Raw genomic sequence first — 22,753 nt, 5'->3', positions numbered from 1 at the left:
TGAGGCGTCACGTACTGTTCCTTTAAACAGGCTATGCCTGGTTTATTCAGTCCCAGGCACTGAGACTGCCACAGTGCATACAACAGAAAACAGATCAAAACAAAAGCTGCTCACCTGAGCGATAACTTAACTTAGATATCCCTGACTCAGGGTTGGAAGTGGCTTTTCCACTTCCAACATCAAAACACGGTACTTTTGCAGTCTTACACAAATGAACAGAAAGATTGAACCTGTTTGGGGAAGAGGCTTCTCCCCTCTGTAGTTCAGCAGCCTTCCAGCCTCCTGGCTCTTGTGGGGAGACCAGAGCAAACAGGAAATCAGTCTTTCATACCTGATTCCTAATTAGCATGACAGGTGACAGAAATCAGGCAGCAGACAAACTCTGGTCTGGATCTCTCATCCCTCAGTTCCAGCGCTTGCCAAACTGTGGGATGGAGTGTATGTATTATAAGGCTGCACTCCCAGGCCAAACAGGATAGAAACTGTCTAGTATCCTGGGAGCCCTATATACGGAATTTATTACCATCCCCTGGTTTCTGTCACATATCCTCCCCCCCAGCTCAGACCTCGAGGGATGAGCGACCATGGATATTAGGGAGTGCATCCTTGACAACCCGTCAGCATTGCCATGTTTGTGCCCTGACCTGTGTTCCACAGAAAATTTAAAGGGTTGTAGGCTTAGGAACCACCTGGTCACTCTAGCATTCTTTTCCCTGTTTTGACACATCCAGGTAAGGGGTGCATGATCTGTGACCAACCGGAATTTTCTCCCCAACAGGTAGTATTTGAGCGTCTCTACAGCCCACTTTATTGCGAGACACTCTTTCTCTACTATGGAGTAATTTTTCTCCTGGGGATTTAGTTTCCTACTTAAATAAAGGATGGGGTGCTCCTCACCTTGAGACTCCTGGGAGAGTACCGCCCCCAGCCCTACCTCAGATGCGTCGGTTTGGACTACGAACTCTTTGGAGAAGTCAGGTGTGACCAACACTGGTTGGGCACAGAGAGCTTCTTTCAGGCTTCTAAAGGCCTGTTCGGTTTCGGGGGACCACTTTACCATTAGCGGTCCTCTTGCTTTTGTGAGGTCAGTTAGTGGGGTTGCCTTAGTTGCAAAATTGGGAATAAACCTTCTATAGTACCCAATTAACCCCAAAAAGGTCCTTACTTGTTTTTTTGTAACTGGCCTTGGCCAATTTTGTATCGCCTCCACTTTGAGTGTTTGGGGTTTGAGTAAACCTCTGCCAATAGAATATCCCAGATACTTGGCCTCCTCCAGACCAATAGTGCATTTAGCGGGGTTAGCAGTTAGTCCAGCAGACCGGACTGCGTCAAGCACAGCTTGGACCTTTGGAAGGTGGGATTGCCAATCTTCACTATGGATTACCACATCATCCAGGTAGGCGGCAGCATACCGAGCATGTGGTTTTAAAATTTTATCCATCATTCTTTGGAATGTGGCGGGAGCTCCATGTAAGCCAAAAGGCAACACCTTATACTGAAAGAGGCCGTCTGGGGTTGAGAAGGCTGTCTTTTCTTTTGCCCTTTCTGTGAGGGGAACCTGCCAGTACCCTTTTGTTAGGTCTAGGGTTGTGAGATATCGGGCTTTGCCCAGTCTCTCTACAAGTTCATCTACCCTGGGCATAGGATAAGTATCAAATTTTGACACCGCGTTTAGTTTCCGGTAGTCATTACAAAACCTTGTTGTACCATCTGGCTTTGGGACTAAGACTATAGGGCTGTTCCACCCACTTTGGGATTCCTCAATTACACCTAGTTTTAGCATTTTTTTAACCTCTAAACTTATAGCCTTTCTTTTGGCCTCTGGGATTCGGTACGGTTTAAGGTTAACTCGGACCCCCGGTTCAGAGACTAGGTCATGTTCAATTACGCTAGTTCTACCTGGCCGTATAGAGAAGATTTCTTTGTTTCTTTTCACTAAATTCTGAACCTCTCGTTTCTGATGAACAGACAGGGTTTCAGCTATGCTAACCTCTGGGTCAGTTTCTTGATTCTCTGACGGACCTGGGGGTACTAGGGTTAACAAGACTTCTCTATCTTTCCAGGGCTTGAGTAGGTTTATATGGTAAATTTGCTCAGGTTTCCTCCTACCTGGCTGTCTTTCCTTATAATTTACTTCTCCCACTCTTTCCAAGACCTCATATGGCCCATGCCATTTAGCAAGGAATTTACTCTCCACGGTGGGAACCAGAACTAGTACCCTATCACCTGGAGAAAAAATTCTGACCCTAGCACCCTTATTATATGTATTCCTCTGTGCTTCTTGAGCTTTCTCCATGTGTTCCCTCACTATGGGTAGGACTGCAGCAATGCGGTCCTGCATCTGGGCAACATGCTCTATTACACTTCTGTAAGGGGTAACCTCGTGTTCCCAAGTCTCTTTGGCTATATCCAGTAAGCCCCTTGGGTGTCGGCCATACAATAGTTCAAACGGGGAGAAGCCAGTGGATGATTGGGGAACTTCCCTAATGGCAAATAACAGGTACGGTAACAAACAATCCCAGTTTTTCCCATCTTTATCAACCGCCCGCCGTAACATGCTCTTTAAGGTTTTATTGAACCTTTCCACTAAACCATCTGTTTGTGGATGATAGACTGAGGTTCTGAGATGCTTGATTTTTAGGAGTTTACATAGCTCTTTCGTTACTTGGGACATAAATGGTGTTCCCTGGTCAGATAGAATCTCTTTAGGAATCCCGACCCGGGAAAACAGAACTACTAACTCTTTTGCTATGTTTTTAGCTGAGGTGCTACGTAGGGGAACTGCCTCCGGATATCGGGTGGCATAATCTAATATTACCAATATATGCTGATGTCCCCTAGCAGACTTTATTAGGGGTCCTACTAGATCCATAGCAATCCGGTCAAATGGTACCTCTATTATGGGAAGGGGTACCAATGGGCTGCGGTACGCCTTGAACGGGGCGGTGATCTGACATTCTGGGCATGAGGAACAATAATTCGTAATTTCTGCCAGAACCCCAGGCCAATAGAAGCTTCGAAGAACCTTTTCTTTTGTCTTTTCCACCCCTAGGTGTCCCCCCAATGGATGACTATGTGCGAGGTGTAATACTACGTTACGGAATGTCCGTGGTACCAACAATTGTTTAGTTGTAACTGATTTCCTTTTATCAACCCGATATACTAGGTCGTTCTCTACCTCGAAGTAGGGGTAAGCAAGTGACCTATCTGGTTGGCCAGGAGTTCTATTCTGGTCCCGTATATTTCCCCTTGCTACCGCTAATGTGGGGTCCTCCCACTGGGCCTTCTTAAAACTCCCAGGACTGACCTCTATGTCAGCGAGGGTCTTATCCGGTTCTGGGGTGGTAAGTGTCTGCTCAACATCTTGATTTGGGGTATTCCCTACCAAAGTAGTGATGGGGAAGGGAATTTTACAGCACTCCTCCTTTTCCCCCTTCTTATTTGGGCCCTCGTCAACCTCCATTTCTGAAAAAGGGAAAGGATTTGTTTCTTCTAATACTTCATTATGGTCCGCTATTGAACTCTGGGCGCTATTCTGAGCGGGGGACCACATTTTTAGAAAATGGGGAAAGTCGGTCCCTATTAACACATCATGTGCCAGTTTGGGTACAATACCCACCTTGAAATCTAAAGAACCAAACTCTGTTTCAAAAAAAACATCAACAGTGGAATATTCATGATTATCCCCATGTATACAACAAATTGCCACTCTTTGTGAACTGTTTCCCTGTTTCTTCTTAATGGGCAAGAGGTATTCGGACACTAGTGTGACCATGCTCCCAGAGTCAAGAAGTGCCCGAACCCTCTTACCATTAACCTTTACAAATGCCCACAGATGGTTATTCAAGGGGTCCTCTGGGCTAGGGCCCATACATTGGGACAACAGCGAATAAGGTTCCACGCTGTTGCATTGCATGGGCTCATCATTTAGTGGGCAGATTTTTGCTGTGTGGCCCCTCTCATGACAATTTACACATTTAGGTACATAGTCTGTGTCCCACTTAGAGCCTTTTCCCGGCTCCCCATGTTGGCTATTGCCATTAGTGTGCGAACCACTGTTGCTGGTGCTGCGTGAAGGTGGTCGCCGCTCTTCAGCGCCCCTTAACCCCGGTACCCTTTTACCGTCTCTGGAAGAGTCCTGGAACCTCGGGTAGTGGGGTTGCTCCACGACTGTGGGTTGCGGGTGCTCTTCTGCTGCATTGTACCTTTCTACGAGGGCCACAAGCTCATCCGCATTGTGGGGGTCACTCCGACTGACCCAACGGCGTAAGGCAGAGGGAAATTTCCTCAAGAACTGGTCCATGACCAACCGTTCCACGATGTGGCTGGCTGAGTTGATCTCGGGTTGTAGCCACTTCCGGGCGAGGTGGATGAGGTCATACATCTGGCTTCGGGTGGCTTTATCCATCGTGAAGGACCATGCGTGAAACCTTTGGGCGCGAACAGCCGTGGTTACGCCGAGGCGGGCGAGGATCTCGAACTTCAATTTTGCATAGACGTTAGCTTCGGCTGGCTCTAGATCAAAGTAAGCCTTCTGGGGTTCGCCGCTTAGGAAGGGTGCGATTAGACCAGCCCACTCAGCTTCTGGCCATCCCTCTCTCTGTGCCGTGCGTTCAAACGTGAGAAGATAGGCTTCCACATCATCCGAGGGTCCCATCTTCTGAAGGTAGTGGCTTGCCCTGGTCATTTTCGGTACTGGGGCTGCCGCTGCCAGTGGAAGGTTACTGATAGTCCCCCTCAGGATCTCGAGTTCCTGCTGTAAGCCCTGAGCGAACCGCTGTTGCTCCTCTCTCAGCAAGCGGTTTGTCTCTTGCTGGTTTGCATTCGCGTTTTGCAGGGCTTCATTCGTCTGTTGCTGGTTTGCATTCGCCTGTTGCTGGTTGGCATTCGCCTGTTGCTGGTTGGCATTAATCTCTTGCTGGGCTATTAGCAGCTGTTGATGGGCTGCATTCGTCTGCTGCTGGTTTGCATTAGTTTCTTGCTGGGCTATTAACAGCTGTTGCTGGGTTTCATTCGCGTCTTTCTGGGCAGCGACATTGCGTACCAGCGCACCCACCACGTCTTCCATCTTGTTTGCAGAGGATGAAAAAAACTTTTTTTTTTTTTTTTTTTTTTTCAAAGTTCTTCAACCCGCAGACCCCCTAGTGCTCTGCCCGCATTCTCCACCATATGTGACAAACGGCTTACTCCGGGGCTCCGTCGTTTGTCCGGGACTGTTTAGAACACGGTCTTTTAGGGTAGGTTAAATGATGAGGCGTCACGTACTGTTCCTTTAAACAGGCTATGCCTGGTTTATTCAGTCCCAGGCACTGAGACTGCCACAGTGCATACAACAGAAAACAGATCAAAACAAAAGCTGCTCACCTGAGCGATAACTTAACTTAGATATCCCTGACTCAGGGTTGGAAGTGGCTTTTCCACTTCCAACATCAAAACACGGTACTTTTGCAGTCTTACACAAATGAACAGAAAGATTGAACCTGTTTGGGGAAGAGGCTTCTCCCCTCTGTAGTTCAGCAGCCTTCCAGCCTCCTGGCTCTTGTGGGGAGACCAGAGCAAACAGGAAATCAGTCTTTCATACCTGATTCCTAATTAGCATGACAGGTGACAGAAATCAGGCAGCAGACAAACTCTGGTCTGGATCTCTCATCCCTCAGTTCCAGCGCTTGCCAAACTGTGGGATGGAGTGTATGTATTATAAGGCTGCACTCCCAGGCCAAACAGGATAGAAACTGTCTAGTATCCTGGGAGCCCTATATACGGAATTTATTACCATCCCCTGGTTTCTGTCACAATATATATACACACACACACACACACACACACACACACACACACACACACACACACACACACACACACACACACACACACACACACACACACACACACACACACACACACACACACACACACACACACACACGGAAAACAATATGGCTGCTGTAGTCAGCCACAGTCCTACAGTCATTAGAAATCCATTAACATCATCAGGAATTGACAGTCAGGCTCTCTATAGGTAAACTTTGTGGTCATTATGGATATTGGATATTTTTTTAAGGGGAAAAAATGTATTTGGAATTCGGGAATTGCTTAAAGCTGAATGTAATACATATCCTATGCTATCAGGCAGGTGGATACATTAAACCCTCTTTGGAGTATATCAGAGAGAAACCTATCATTCCCTTTGATATACTGTTATTAACCGAGCTTCTGATGGCCTGCCTTATTCTCAGATAAACCTGTGGAATAATTGTTTGTTTGGGCAGTGGGGTAATCCATGTCACATGTGTATTTGTAATAATAGAAAATATATGTTTTAGAAGCATGAAAGGTCCATCCACTTTGGTACAGTATAAACTTAAAAAAAACATTCCAATTTTACAATGCTTGAGAAATCTGCAGACAAAGAGAAATAAATCAAGCAGGGACAACCTGTCAGGAATCGGCGTTCTCCGCGCCCCCCACACAGAGCACTCTCTTCTCACAGAGAGCCCCTGGACACACAACTCAACCCTACCTTACCGGTCTCCGCGGCTCCCCGCCCCTGCTAACGTCGCGGGATCACTCCCCTCGGTGATTCCTCTGCTCAGCGCCGGGCGCGCCCATGTCCTCCCGCACGTACACCTGCACCCTCCTCTGGCGCGGTCCACGCGCGTACACGCGTTACAAAGCGCGCTCATTCTGCACACTCTTCTTCCTTTCCCCCGGACCTCAGGCTCCGCCCCCGCATGCCGCACGGCCATACTCAGGTTACCAACAAGACTCACCTGGCTTGTTATGCCTGCACCAATCTGCAGTGTCTCCCTGTAGCTCTTCCTGTCCCGCCTCAGTTCCTAATTGGATCTCCCTGCTTTATCTAGCTCCTCTCTGCTCTCAGTCTTTGCTCGACATAGTCTCTGTATGGAAGTACTTCTGGATTCTCTCAGTGTTTTCACAGGTTCTGACACAGCTCGTACGACTACCCCCTCTGGCTCTCGATCTCGGCACTCCTTGGACAACGCACACTCTGGTAACCCCTTGAACACGGCTTGGACTACAACCTACCTCCACTCTCCACTCCCTGACCTCGGCAAGGCATTCTTCATTCTATCTCTTCAACCGGTACCGGCAAGTATTGTCTACATTACTACACCTGGCCTGGCAACACTTTATACCACACTCCGGACACGCTCCCTTTGCTGCGGGGGCGTGTATTACCACTTCCCCCTTCAGCTCAGGGGACGGGTCTGGTCTGTGGGCAGCACCGGCGTAACACAACCTCATGTAATATCTGTATCCTTGGTGTTGCTTCAAGGCTGGGAGGAGGAAAGGGGGTGGAGCAGTAAGAAAATAATCAATAATAATCAAATAACAAATGAAACGGCACACAAGTAATTCACTAGTATACATTGTTATTTAATGACAGCATTTCCAAAACTGAAATACATGGAATGATTATATAAAATGACAAAACACAACTAATATGTAGCAAATAGTGCAAATGTAGGCACTCATATGATACTTTTCAAAGGAGAAAATTGTTTTCTTGTGGATCAACGCATCAGACCTCAAAGTGAGGAACCATTGCCAAGATAGTAACAAAAACAAACAAATCGCATAAAATAACCACCAGTGAGCAGGGGTTACATCATGAATAAAAAGAAGTTAAACATAAGATATTATTATGATGAAAGGGTTATAGTTGCATCAAGGATATAGGCCATAGTTGCTAAGCAGTGCTACTATTGTACTTCTGGCCCCCGGAAGACAGCTTATTCAACTATGTGGGCCAGAATGTGTCTTCAGATGCCAGATGGGCACCAAAGTAAATATTGTCTTCAGTGTTCCATGTATCTTAAGTAAAAACGTACCATGTCAAATGGGAAACGCCAAGGAGCAGTCTATATTCACCATATTCAACTGGTAAAGACTGCTGGTAAATATGCCATATACATAGAAAATCTCAGACCCTAGAGCCAGTCTATAGTCAGAACAGGTGGTAACATTTGGAAGATATAAAAGTGAAAAAAATGTTTAATATTAAATCTCCTGTCCAATCCACATACAGACTGCCTGTCATCCCATGATCACAATGTATTGTATGTCTTTATTCATATAGCGCCAAAAGTGTACTCAGCACTTCACAAAGAATACAGTACAGGGAATAATAATACAATAAGTACAGCAAAATCAGACAATAGGAAAGGAAATCCCTGCCCCGAAGAGCTTTCAATCTAAGAGGTTTGATGGGGAATTTACAGAGACAGCAGGTGAGGGAATAAGTGCTGTAGATGACAGTGCTTTGCACAATGGGTGGTAGGAGTGACTGAGTGTGGGAGAATAGCCATGAGTGCAGGCTATTAGGATGCCTGATTTGTGGGGCAAGTTTAAGGTTAGTCAGTATTAAAATGAGAGGGTTAACACACTTTACAGGGGAAGAGGTGACAGGGTGGCATGGGTGAAATCAGGTATGTATGTCTGGCTTCAGGCTTAGGGGAGATCCCCAGCAGCAGGAAGGAGTAGATAGAGGATGTGAATAGAAGATTTGTGTGGGTGTTTTTTTATTGAGGGGTAAAGAAGTTGTTGGGAGAGACTTGTATAAATAATGGTGCAGTGGGGAGTGGGGAAGTTGGAGAGAACAGAGACGTTCACAAAAGGAGTGAGTAAACCGTTAAAAGCAATAGGGAGGGAATAATGAGAAGCATGAGGAGAGACTTCCCCGGGGGATAGAAAGTGTACAACGAATCACAGCTTTTGGAAAGTTAATTTTTCACAGTTGCAAAGTTGTTGTTGTGCAGTCTCGATCTTCCTCAAATCTTCACCTCCAAAATTAACTCTGCCAGACACAATTAATACATTTTAAATTCTGTAGCAATTGGTGGAAAAAATTCAGCTCAGAAACATACCTGTTTGAAGAAATAAATCAGAATAGTATCTTAACTTGATCCAATATGTCTATATCAACCAGAATTTAAATTGAGAACATGTACCTGGGAGTCATAGAGTGCATCCAGCTGGAAGGTCAAAAAAGATCAGTGATCTCAAGTTTCATACCTATGTAATTAACAAAGTTAATTGGGCAGAATGCTGCCTTGCTGCAAAGTCCCTTTAAGTCAGTTGGGGCAATCGTATCCAGAAAGTAAATCCATCACGCCTCTTAACCCAACATCATGTTGGTTCGATTACCAATCCTATGTTGTACCACAGGCACTTATTGGTCAGACTGTATGTTGCATGTTACATGAGTCACATCAACCTGTAGCTCCATGAGGGTTTATATATTCCGCAAATATTATTTGCTGGCAGGCCCTTTTTGAGCTTTCATTAGCGGAGTGTGGCATTTAGGCTGAATTATATAGCTATGATATCTTCCAGATGATTCATTATCGTACACATTGTATGTACATAAGACACATTTTCCATTGGAGTAGAGTTAGCATACGTCTATTATATAGGAATCTATAAAAGTAAGTGAGTACTGGTAATGCTAAAGTGTCATGTTTTATTTCAAGGTTACGGCTGCAGCATTTACCTTCAACACTTACTTTTGCCTATATTTTATAGACATACACCAGGCAACAGGCCATTTTCATTCTCTTCGTCTTCACCAGTCTGCAAGGCCTGATTTACCTTGTGCCAGAAGACAGGGGCAGCGTTTTTCTCCCTTGGCCAGATGAGATATGTCTTCTTTTTTATAATTTTCCTCATCTTATGATAAGGGGACAGCCTGTGATTGGGGATATCCTCCAGAAACACCAAAATTAGGACATCTGCATTCTCATCAAAGAGGCGGTAGCTAGCCACCTGGATTTCCTTTGAACACCACTCACTCTCCAAGTAGTGAGTGCTGATGATACAGATTGTTTTCCGGCTACTGTAGATGCTATCAACAATGTTATCCAGTATGGCTTTTCCTGGTTCGAAGTCTCGGTGATGAAGACAGAGCTTCCGGCCATAATTTTCCTCCAGGTTGGATACAAGCTGGCTGAAGACCCACTCCTCATCGTGACAGTTGTAGGAGATGAAAGCATCATACTGATACTTATGTTTCCTCTCCTGGTGCTTTCTGTCATACAAAAAAGCAAGCAAAATGTAGTAAGCATAGACCACTTGCCATCTCCAAAAATGCCATACAGTTAGAGAAATCATCAGGTTACTTATAAACAGAGTTGTGGATAGGAATAAGATAAAAGCACAGGAGTCCAGCCCACAGGATTTAATGTTGAAAGTGAAAAGTTTCTTCCCTTTAGAAGAAGGTGGATAAGCACATGTGTACTGGTAGAAATGCAGAACCTGGGTATTTATATCTTGCAGCGCCCAGTCTATAAACCACTGGTTGTCACAACTGCAGGTCAGTGGGTTGCTGCGCAGATCCAAAAAACCAAGGGAAGGTAGGTTCTTAAGCTGTTCACAAGTAAACATGTTGAGCTGGTTGCCTGCAGCTCGCAAGAGAAACAGATTGAAGTTCTTTGATTCAATGAGAAAATCAAGTGACTCCAGATGCATTTGGTTGATGTGCAGTTCAGTTAGGTTATATAGAGGTTGTAACAATTGTGGATCCAATCTCTGGAGTGGATTGTTGCTCAGATCCAATTCTTTTAGCTGGGGAGTGTATGAAAAGGTTCTTGGGTCGAGGCTGGAAATTGCCAAATTACCTGTATGGACTTTTTCCAAAGACACCAAGCCTATAAATACATTAACTGGTAAATTCTGCATGCCTTTGGAGCCCTGGCTGTTTAAGGTAAGAATTTTTAAGGATGTCAGGAGGTGAAAAGGTGGATTATCTATCTCTTCGGAGGAATCATAGGCAATGTAGTTGCTAAAAAGCTGAAGCTCAAGAAGTGATCCTAGTCCTTGGAAAGTATTTTTCTGGAAAACTTGACTTGTTATCTTATTGCTACCAAGTAACAATGTTTGCAAGTTTTCAAGACCATTAAAGGCTCCAGGATGTATGGCACTTATCTGATTGTCAACCAGATTCAGGCATTTCAAGGACACCAGATTTTTGAAAGTGTTTGAGGTGATTAAACTCAACTTATTTTTCCTTAGCTCAAGATTCTGCAGCATTTTGAGACTGGCTGAAAAGGAGCCAACAATGTCCAAGAGAAAGTTATCCCCCAGTCGCAAATCTTGCAAATTCCAAACACTTTGTGATGAGGAACTGAACTTTGATATCTCGTTTCCGACCAAACTGAGATGCTTAAGTTTGCTATAGGACATAGAGTCATTTAAAAATACTTCACTGAGATGGTTGAAGCCGAGGTCGATACTTTTCAATGAGGTCAAATGAGATAAGTTGTGTGGTAGTACAGTTAATAAGTTATTGGCCAGAGACAGCTGCTGGAGAGAGCTGAGATGCTGGAAAGTGTGTGCAGGCACATGTTGGAACGTGTTGTAAGACAAATTTAAGAGTTTTAAGAAAGTACAGTTTTGGAAGGTGTCTAACTTAAATCCTGTATAATTGTTGCCCTGCAGGTAAAGAATTTGAACCTTTGGGTGTCTGGAGCATATTTGATGAATAAGGCTGTCAGAGTCCGTCAGGTTTAAATAGCCTATGTTAATTTCTTCAAGGGAGGTACAAGACAGGTTTTGGATCACACTGGACAGAGCTGTAGGTTTCATGAGTATCCCCTCCATGTTTAATCTTTTTAACCCTCTCAGGAAGCACGGTTCTTGAATGTGCCATAAAACAGGTTGTAGTCGCCCAGAAAACGATATGTCTAGGGAAGTAAGGTTCTGTAAGGCATTAGTTATGAAACTGATTGAGGAAAATGGACTCCTAGAAGCATCTATTGCATGAAGCGTGGCAGAGGCATTCAGTATGTCCCTAGTTGAAAAAAATTGTAAACTGTTGTTTCTTATATATATCTCGTCCAGACTCCTTATCTGAAAGATAGAACTCATAGCTTGCAATGTGTAAAGTCTGTTTGATGACAGATCCAGAATCTTTAGGGTTGGCAGATTAGAAAAGGCACCCGGCTCTATTGTCGCCATGTAGTTATCAGCCAATAACAGGGTGCTAAGGTTTTGCAGACCTTCAAACATACCAGTGGTCAGAGCATCTAGTCTATTGCTGCTGAGGTTCAGTAGCTGCAGTGCACCCAATTTCTGGAAAGCTCCCTTCTCAATGTGGTGGATTTGATTTGCCGAAGCATTCATTATCTGCAGCAGTGTAATGTTGTGAAAGTCAACTTTCTGTAGGAGTTCAATGTTATTATGAGAAATGTCGAGGTTGGTTGTTTTCTTTGGAAGCTGCGCAGGGAAGCGTGATAAATCCATGTGAAAGCACAGGACCTTCACCTGTTGGTCTTTGACTTTGTGCACTTCACAGTCTGGTAGTGAGTAGCTGTCCCCTCTGTTAATTGAAGCAAGCAGTACAAGCCATGGTAGTAATGGAAACAACACGAACTTAGTGCACAAAACCGTCTGATCCATCCTTGTAGCAAGAATAATAATAGCAGAACTATTATGTAGGAAACGGACACCAGCCACAGAGTTCTGCTTGATTTCTGGCAGAAAGTTGATTTGCTTCCCAGAAGGGGTGAAGTCCCACTCTATGTGCTGTTGTATCTTTGTGCGATAAGTCAGCGGTGCATCATGTGACGTGGGTACACTCCCTGTACAAAGAAAAAAATCACAAAGGTTGTATTACCATTCTCAAGTTTCCTTTTTATACAAACTTAGGGGGTAATTCTACACAGTCCAATGTGGCAGTTGGGACAGGTTTTGTCTGAAAATCCCCATTTACATTAATTTTGTAGATTAGTGACACTTACACAATGTTATCCATTCACAATTGCAAAAGAGCACCCTTAGGCCCAGATCCACAAAGCCCCATTAAGTCACTTAAAGGAGCAATCCAAGCAACATACCCCTATATGTGTGTTTTATTTTTAATTAAATAAATGAGTTCTGTAGTATTAGATAATACATCCCTTTTTTAAATTAAAAAATTCAACTCTTAATGCTATTTTTCGTGAGTTTTAATATACTGAGCATCCTGTAATTTCTATAGCATGCTCTAGCCTTGTAACACTTTTCTGTTTGGGATAATTTTCCCAGCAGTTTGAGCTGTAAACTGTAACAATAGATAATGTTATATTATTTATTTATTTATAAAATGTTTTACCAGGAAGTAATACATTGAGAGTTACCTCTCGTTTTCAAGTACAGCAGGGTCCCGCTTCTCAGCGCTCCGCTTTTCGGTGATCCGCCGATACGGTGGCACCGAGAAGGGGGTCGCCATCTTGGTTCGTAAGTCGTGCATGCGCAGAACGGGTGGTTGCGCTTGGCGCGCATGCGCAGATAGTAGTTTGCGAGCGCAGACCATAGGTTGCGCATGCGCAGAACGGCGGAAATACCGGTTTGCGCATGCGCAGAATTGAAAATCGCCGATCCGCTTTCCGGCGATTTTCACTATACGGCGGGCCCCTGGAACGGAACCCGCCGTATACCCGGGGCCCTCCTGTATGTCCTGGGCATAGAGTTAAGATGACAAATAATACATGTTTACAAATACAGTTATATAAGTGAACATGGTATACATTATATACAAGACATTGCATGCACAGTTAGAGATAATATATATTATAGACGTATGTAGCAGTTACAGACCAGATTAAAATGTGAGACAGCTTTAGTTTTGAAAGAACTTAGACTGGTGGTGGCTGTGAGAGTCTCCTGTAGTTTGCTACAGTTTTGGGGTGCACAGTAAGAGAAGGAGGAGCGGCCAGATAGTTTGCTGAACCTTGGGACCAAGTACAGTCTTTTGGAGTCAGATCTCAGATGATAAGTGTTGCATGTGGTAGGGGTGAGGAGCTTGTTCACATAGGCAATGTTCACATAGGCTTGTTCTGGGAAAGGTAGCTTACCCAGAAAGTATTTGAGGACAAGACAGGAAAGATGGACTTTGCACCTAGACTCAACTGATGACCAATCTAGTTCTTTAAGAATTTCACAGTGATGTGTGTTGTAGTTGCATGGAGAACAAAACGGCATATTGAATTGTAGATGGTATCAAGTTTACTGAGGTGGGTTTGGGGTGCCAAGCAGTATACTATGTCCCCGTAGTCGATAATTGGCATTAGCATCTGCTGTGCGATACACTTTCTGACCAGCAGACTTAGGGAGAATTTGTTCCTGTAAAGTACACCTAGTTTGGCATAGGTTTTGGATGTCAGGGTATCAATGTGCATCCCGAATGTTAAATGGGAGTCAAACCATATGCCCAAGTATTTGAAACTAGTAAAAGGAGTTAGGTGGTTTTAGTGTTTGTTCTGATCTGGAGCTCAGTCATTGGAAGCTTTAAAAATTTAGCCTTGGTCCCAAATACCATTGTTACAGTCTTGTCAGTGTTTAAAAACAGTTTTTTGGGGAAATCCAATTTTTAAGTTTCAAAAAGTTAGATTGAAGTATGTTTCAAGGTCAGAGAAGCTAGGGCGGTGTGCATATAAGATTGTGCCATCTGCATACATGTATATTGAAGCTCCCTTGCAAGCTGTAGGAAGATCATTGATGAACACTGAGAAGAGTAGGGGCCCCAGAACAGAGCCTTGCGGGACACCACAGGTGATATCCAAGGGGTTGGAGTTAGAGCCCGAGATGGACACATGTTGGGATGTACCTGATAGGTAGGACTGAAACCAGTGTGACAGAGTCACTGTTTGTGCAGGTTGGAAAGAGCTTGCAGTGTGTATGTTCCAGCATGCAGGCAGTTAACTTCCCCTGGAGAGGCTAGATGCAGGTTGAGCTAATTAAGCAGACCTGAATGAACAGGGAGTTAAAGGCAGGAAGGAAGCTGCCACAAGGGGAGAATGTTTTTCCCCAGATAGAGAGAGAGGGATAGACTTTTCCCTAATAGGAAGGTAGCTTGTTGGTACAGTTCCCAGGGCCTACAGGACGTAGGACTGCTGGGACTGCCTGGGATGCACACCCAGGACAAGACTCCATGAAACTGAACAAGCCTGCTGGACGTGGGATTTGACTTTAAGGAACCAACGTTCCATAGACTGCTGAGGGAGCTGAGCTGTCCTGTCCAGAGGGATTTCCGGGACTCTCCTGGGACTGAGTTCCCACAACAACAGATAAGGACTTTGATATTTCTTTCTAATAATTTTGGAATTGTATTATATGTTTTGGGCTGGTAACTAACATAGCTGGCCAGCTAGGTAGAAAAGAGTTAGTCTCCCAAAGAGGAGTAGGATTTTATTTTATGGTTTGGTTTTCTTAAAGGGACAGTGTGCCTATTGTTAGTTGTTGTACAGAATAAATCACTGCAGTTACAGCTTAAACTACTGTCTCAGAGTCTTACTGACCCTGGCGCGAGGCCGTCCTGTCACAACAGTAAATATTATACTTCTTTTTAATGGAAACCATACTAAATTATTTAATACTTCTGCATCCCTTATGTATTTCTCTGAAAAATGTCCACTCAGTCTTCAGCAAGCAATATGTATAATTCTCCACAATCTAACTATTAACACACTATACAAAGCCACTGTTGATGCAATAGGTGGATTCTCTCAGATAAGCACAGACTTCCTCTTGCTTCATTCTGCTATCTGACTGCATATGAGTCACCACTTGGGAGGGATGCTTAGAAATTAATAATTTTTCTAAATACAACAGACATGTCCCCACTATTAATTAATGGTGGACTATAGTAGATCAAATAATCACGCAGATACATATGTTTTTTTTCATACATTGGTTTTGTGTCATGCATCTTAATATATTGTTTCATTGTACATTGGAGAGGTTAATTGCCAGAATAGGATCATACTATTTTCACCACTGTGATTAAGTGATATGGTGGACTAATGCAGGATAAAAAGGAGCCCACATAGCCAATTCAGGGTGCAATAATACATAGATATGCCCATGTGGGCATGGATTGGGAGCAGAGATACAAACTATTTCAAAGTTATTGGTCTCATTTTATCATTTCTCCAGGAATTAGTTTAGTTATCTTTTCATCTGTCTGTTTTAAATGTTGAAGGATTTACTCTCGGAAAATCAATGTGGCAGAAAAAAGAACTGCGCAACAATCAAAAACACTTAGCAGGACTAAATAGCTATACTTTCCCAGCAGCTTGGTTTGGAACTGTCATCCAGAGAGAAAAACAGGTAGACTTTGAAGGAACAAACCTACAGCGCATTAAAGGAAACATTAAAAAAAGAACATAGTGTATTCTGTAAATTGTAAGTGAGAGTCCTGCTGTAGTGAGCCACACTTATAAAATTGATGTCAAAATCAGGCAGGAGAAAAGAATCCTTGATCCACTGTTGTGGTGTCTGGGAGGGAAACTAATGTGGTAACTGCTGGGCTCAGCTGGGCTCACCTCTCTTCCCTAGGTATCAGCTCAGGCATGAACATATGAGGGAACAGGAAAATGTATCATTGTATAACAAATTTTAATAAACATTTAAAACATTAAAATATACACCACACTCACAATATGTTGGTATGGTTTAGGTAATGGGAACAATCCAAAATATGTTTGCTGCCACCAGAGATCTGTCCAGGCTCCATCTGGCTGCGGTCCAAGGAGCGTCCTGCACCTCTCACACCCGGCAGCCGGTCTCCATGTGCACTTCTGTGTCATGTGTCAGACTGAATTAAGTTTTGGGTCCCAATGCTCAGTAGGGCACAGTTTTCCACCCTAATACTTTTGCCAAGCTTCGTCATGCCTCAAGCCTATTCCCTCATATGTTCATGCCTGAGCTGATACCTAGGGAAGAGAGGTGAGCCCAGCTGAGCTCAGCAGTTACCACATTCGTTTCCTTCCCAGACACTACAAGAGTGGATCAAGGATTCTTTTCTCCTGCCTGATTTTGACATCAATTCTATAAGTGTGGATCACTACGGCAGGACTCTCACTTACATTTTACAGAATACATTATGTTCTTTTTTCTTTATGTTTCTTATGCGCTGTAGGTTTGTTCCTTTGGAAAATGAACATGTTGCATCACTTTGAACCCACCAAAGCTCTTTCTCCCTAAAGGAAACTGCAACTCAAAGTAGCCACAAGAAACAAACACTTACCAAGCTGGCACATGGATTTTGCACTGTAACCCACAGGTATAATCAAAAGGACAGTCACACCTTCTAAAAGTCATGTGAAGAATTGATTTGGTGCAACCAGTTAAAGTAAAAAAAGAGTCCTTCTTAGAGAGATTAAATAATTTTGTTTGTGCAAAATTAAAGTGAAAAAGATCCCCAGTTTCATTCCAGCAGTTTTGCCTTTTGCAAGTGGTGCAATCAGTGAATTACCCTACTGAGAATAAATCTATACTATGAAAGAATACAAAAACACAACAAAATGTGCAATTGTATCATGTACCATAGACATTTTAGACTCCAATCTATTCTCTATCATAAAAATGAAGCCTGTTAAACAGATTAATCCCTGGGGACGGCTGTGATTTGAGTAATGGTGCTAAAGTTAAATCAAAACTTTTGGAGAAGGAAATCATATTGGTGTTTAACCCCTTAAGTGTCTGTCAGAGCTGATGGCCCTTATGACGTCCCTGTGATCATCGTCAGCTTGATGCCCATTTTCTAGGCTAGATTCTATATAAATCCATTTAAACTGAAGAATAGGGCTCTTCTCTTCCATTCACATCATCTGCATCACTACACAGTCAATTACAAGATTGCGACTTGTTGGGAAGGGTGTGATGCACTTCATCCAGCACTGAAGATGTTAACAAGAAATGGCAACACGGTCTTATCCCAATGCCAAGTTGTAAATCCAGTAATAATATATACATATTTGCTACATACAGAGCATATCTTATGACTATGCTCTACAGTCACTTGGCCTCATATACTCAGCATACATTTATATAGTGATATGCTCATTTTCATGGGGGTCTTATAAACTGCTGGTGCTTCTATATCCCACTCCAGTCCCCTTATATCTGCAGTAAGTGTAAAGCACCTTGTAAAACCTAATAGGGTCCAACATTCGTTCCCATTCCTTCCATTTGTTCATTGATAATAAAAGTAAATGATCGTGAACAGCCTGAAATATGTATTGATGTTTTGAAGTATGATCATTTTGCATTTACACACAGCGGTATTGTCTGTGTGAGGGGTTAATCAATTTGTTTCCCATCCCATAAGATGGTGTGTAAGATGTTGTTTTTTATTTTATGGAGAAGATTTGATCCAATGACTTTGACTATATTATATATATATATATATATACACTAAGCGGTGGTAAGCCAAAAGGCACCTTTAGAACCCATTTATTTCATGTGACCCACACTCCTCCTTTATAGCCCTGGCTGTATAATGTTGTGTAGTGTTGTACAAAGGATGTGGCAGGTAGTTAAACTAGCTGTTCTCAAAGAAGTATCTCAAATACAGGCTTAGACAATGTCTGCATTCAGTGACCGAACAGAAATTACCCTCTTTCACTTGAGTTTGTCAGCCATAAAGAGTTAATATTAGAAAGGGACTTACCAGTTGTTCGAGAGTTATGCCCTTCCCATGCTTTCAGGCATCCTGTGACAAGTAATCTACTATCTTACAATTCCAACTAAGAACTGCGCTGAAGAGAGTGAGGTTGCATATTATATGTGCTGCAATTTCCTGCTGAGTCTGTATGAGTACTTCATTTCCATATAATATATATCTTAGCAGCAACCAATATTTATGTCAGTGATCTGAGGCTGAGAATCATAACTCAAGCCAGATACAGTGACTGTATTCAATGAATGAGATACATGGCATTCACCTTGATCATGTAATGTACGTTTTATTAAAGCAGCTGGGTTATTGAATGCAAGTAGAGATTAGCACTTTACAGGAGGAGTCAGGTGTTTAGCACCTGGTGGTAGGGCGTAGCTCTGCAGCAGAATTCTCAGGCATCACTGACTTTGTGCATTGTTATCGTTGTTTGTGCACTGTGCTAGGGCTGAAAGTTTGCTTGGAAATCTCTCATAGACTGCAAACTCTCCTTGGCAGGGTTCGGTTTTCTAATGTGCCATTGTATACATTGAATGTATGTAATGTATTATACAGCTCAATGTTGTTGTGATTTCTGTCCTGTAAAGCACTACTATTTCTGAACCTGAAACATATTGTGGCTACAGGTTGAAGCTGCTTATCTTTCCTCTGTGGAGTTTTTCTAGTTGTTCAATGGAATAAACCTGACATTGGAACTCCAAACCCTTTTTGTGACATATTTTGTCATTTCTATAAACTGAAGATACTCAGATTTAAAAAAAAATGCAAACTGTATTATATACAGCGTTGCAAATTTAGACCTACAATTTTGACTGCAAAATGCACAAAACGAACTTCAAAAGACATCTTTGTGAGGGGACTTTCTTTAGAAATCAACAAGAAATTACTGAGTCATTATTAAATGTGATTGAAATGGGCTGGGATACTAACGGAGTAGTAAAAGGATTTATGTTTACTACATTTTGTTATTTAGGGCGTGATTATATTGTAATAAACCTAAACGTCCATTACTGTTGGTTACAGTAGTTGATTGTTAACGCTCGGACTCTATTTGGATTTAATGGATTACATTCTTTTCTTAAGGTCGTTGCTAGGGCAATAGTGTAAGAAGTAAAGGTTTTGCAACATTGTAACAAATATGTTGTCTTGGCAACCCTGGGGGCCCTGTGGCATATTCTGGAACTGTCCTGGAAGTTAGTTCCGTTCAGAGTTCTAATTTCTTAGTTATTTCAGGCAGGGCCGCTTTAACAGCTTTATAGGCCCCCGGGCAAAGCAGTGCACTAGGCCCTGCCTACACAACCACTCACAGGAATAAAAATGTAAATTATCGATAAAATAAACTTAAATTTATTGGTACCTCAGACATGCAATGCAGACATGCCAACTCTCCCCTATAAGTCGTAATTTTTCTCCTTCTGCCGAGTTAGCGGGAGATTTGAATGTTGAGGATGGTGATCGGAAAATTAGTGTTAAATTCTGGTCTGTGCATATGTAACCCTTTTATCATACCCCCCCCCCCCTCCCTAAGTGAGATGGGGGTACACTCCTTCTTGGTTACCTTCAGGTGGTTTTGGTGCTGTGACCTGCTGGCAACAGGAGGGCTGAGGGCTCTGCGGTGGTGTGGGGAGAGCCAGGACAGGGAACAGGGGGGGGGTTGACAGATTACCTTGATCTCTCTTTTGATGGTGCAGTGCCTCCAGCCAGCGAGGATCCCCTGTGGATCTTCAGGGGCTGGACCCCCACTGACACTCCTTCATACCAGAGCTAGTAACTCACACTCAGCATGTCTTTTCCTTATTTATTCAGCAGTTAGCTCCAGGACAGAGAATAGACAGTTCACATGGTTCTTATCATTATCTGCTTCTCTCTCTCTAATCCCTCTGCATCAGATCCCTGATATAGGCCGCATGGTTCCCTCCCCTCCCAGTCCTGGTTTGACTGAGAGGGAGAGACAGTTCTTCATATCACTGACTTCTCTCAGACTCAGAACTAACTAACTGCCAATGTCTCTAATTTGAACATCCTAGGGGTGTGTCTCTGACTCTGACTCATAGCAAGTCAGAGTCGGATACAGATTGGCCCACACGCACATCAGGGGGCGTTCCAACCAATATCCACCCCTCAGATTGACATCTTCAGAGTTGCTAGGCCTGCCTTTGAATACTGATACATTATTCAAGGCTGGAATACACACACACAGGCCTAATAAAGGAATTAACCTTTCCCCTGCCTGCACTAACAGGTCTGACAGAGGAAAGGTCCAGGAAAGGATGTAACTGCCGGGAGGCTATGTTACACATAGATTAGCATGGGGCCCCAATACTCGTGGGGCCCCTGGGCAACTGCCCAGCGTGCCCATGCGTTAAGACGGCACTGATTGCAGGTCCAGTTTTTAGTTGCAGATATCCATGTAGGGCTACAATAGCAGTGGTGTGACTGCATGATCCAGGGCAATCTGGGAGTTTGACGGGGCACGGTGCAGGGGGAGAGCACGGGGTCTTTTAGTTTCTCCGTCATTGCCATCTGCTCCTCATTTCCGTCATCTCCTTCAGCTAAGTTGATTGCCATGATGTCGTGGCATCATGGCAACGCATCACCATTTGATTTTGCGGCGTCTTGTTGTCATGACAACGCACCATCATGTGGCTAGGGTAGCCTGGTGTCTTATCCAAAAATACAGGACACAATAGTGAAAGGTACAAAGCGCTCGAGAAAAGTTGGTGGGGTGGGGTCTGTGGAGAGTGCGCCCTCCCCAGATTTTTTTTTTAACATACTAGAATATTAAATGGTGCAAATTGGTGCATACTTGAAGTGAAATTTTGAAAAAAATTACATATATAAATGATATACCTGCAGTCATACAGGCCAATGGCGAGAAATACTGATCTAAAAACGCACTATAAATAAAATTGAAACAACTATTTCCAATGTTATTTTTAATATTTTAACTTTAAAATTAATGACATCTTTACACCAACAGTAGCAGCAACTGTCTGACTACTACAACACAAATTGCAGGCTACATCTTACCTCAGTAACAAGAGAGCAGAAGGAGCACAGCATCAAAAATGGAACAGCAACTCCAGGTAAAAAGTGAAGATATTTAATGAATCAGCTTCTCAGTACAGACAAAAGAGAGCCACAAACGCACCAACGCGTTTCGTCCCGTGGGACTTTGTCAAGGTGTAACTATACAACAAGCAATCTTACCTATATAGTGTGAACAATTCGTGCCAAAAACCGGATCAAATTGAAGTCACTGCCGCGCCTCAAGGGTCCGTCGCGTCAGCGCGACAGCCAACCAAGCAGTCCTAGAGTACTGGCGCTCGTATGACGTCACTACTGCGCGACCAGGCTACCAATTGACACGCATCAAGCACCATCTCTGATAGGCTCCTAAGGCCAATGTGACACTTAAAACATGAACAACTTTATTAAACAAATATGAGTGAACAAAAACATACAAACATAATGAAAGCAAACAAACAAAATGATTATAAAATCAGAATGTGATTAAATAAAACTATTGTGACAAATGCCCCTCTTTTGTAGTGCTGACGTCTGTCTGGGATCTTCCCGACACAGTCTTCTAGGGTTAATTATACAAATAACAGGATCATACAAAGTATTACGTTGCTTAACTCAGGCTTCTGCCTGCTTTATTTTCATCCCAGTTAGGGACTGCAGCTTTAACATGTGTAGACAGGAGGCACTCAGCTATTAACCTTCAGCGGTTTACTCATATCAGTGTTATAATATTTCCCACACTGTTACTTCAAGAAACAAAAAACCAAATCATATAAAGAAATCCTATCCCATTCAGGGATCTAACTACACAACAGAATCAGCTTCTCTAAATGCTGCTGGGCTAACTAACCTGGTTCCCCAGCTTAAAACAATGCCCTCTAATTTAGGGTCACTAGATACAGCATACAGTCTTTTAGATACAGCAATAAACGTTTGTTTGTCTTATCTGTTCGTGGTGGGAACTCGGTCCCAAGTGTCCAGGCAAATCCTCTGGTACTGCGATACTTGAAAGGGGCGTCCTCCCCGAACTGGATGCCGGGGAGCAGCGAAACCCCCAGCCTCCAGGCTCTAAGAAGTGAGACTGAAAAGCAACCCTCTCTGCTCTAAATACCTGTTCTAGTGATTAGGAAAGCAGATGAGGGAGAACTAGACACATTGTAAACTGTGGTCTGGATTTTCCATCCACCAGCCTGAGTAAATGTGAAGCTGTGGAACGGATAATTTTGCACTATTCCTGCACTTTCTGACCTAAACCGGGCAGAAAGATGC

The 22,753-nt window shown here is 43.3% G+C and overlaps 1 protein-coding gene across 1 annotated transcript; it reads right to left on the bottom strand.

The window, feature by feature from the left end:
- Positions 1 to 7,409: 7,409 nt before the first annotated feature.
- LOC142495441 (uncharacterized) lies at positions 7,410 to 18,730 on the bottom strand. The gene is made up of 2 exons (XM_075600947.1): positions 18,452 to 18,730; positions 7,410 to 12,599 (listed from the first exon to the last, which is right to left on the bottom strand). Exon 2 carries the CDS (start codon positions 12,415 to 12,417, stop codon positions 9,541 to 9,543), a length of 2,877 nt encoding a protein of 958 aa, XP_075457062.1. The 5' UTR covers positions 12,418 to 12,599; positions 18,452 to 18,730; the 3' UTR covers positions 7,410 to 9,540.
- Between the last annotated feature and the right edge of the window lie 4,023 nt (positions 18,731 to 22,753).

The sequence above is a fragment of the Ascaphus truei genome, chromosome 5, assembly GCF_040206685.1.
Source record: "Ascaphus truei isolate aAscTru1 chromosome 5, aAscTru1.hap1, whole genome shotgun sequence".
NCBI lineage: Eukaryota > Metazoa > Chordata > Amphibia > Anura > Ascaphidae > Ascaphus > Ascaphus truei.
Note: the sequence above shows the minus strand (reverse complement) of the source record. Positions and strands in the feature narration are given on the sequence as shown.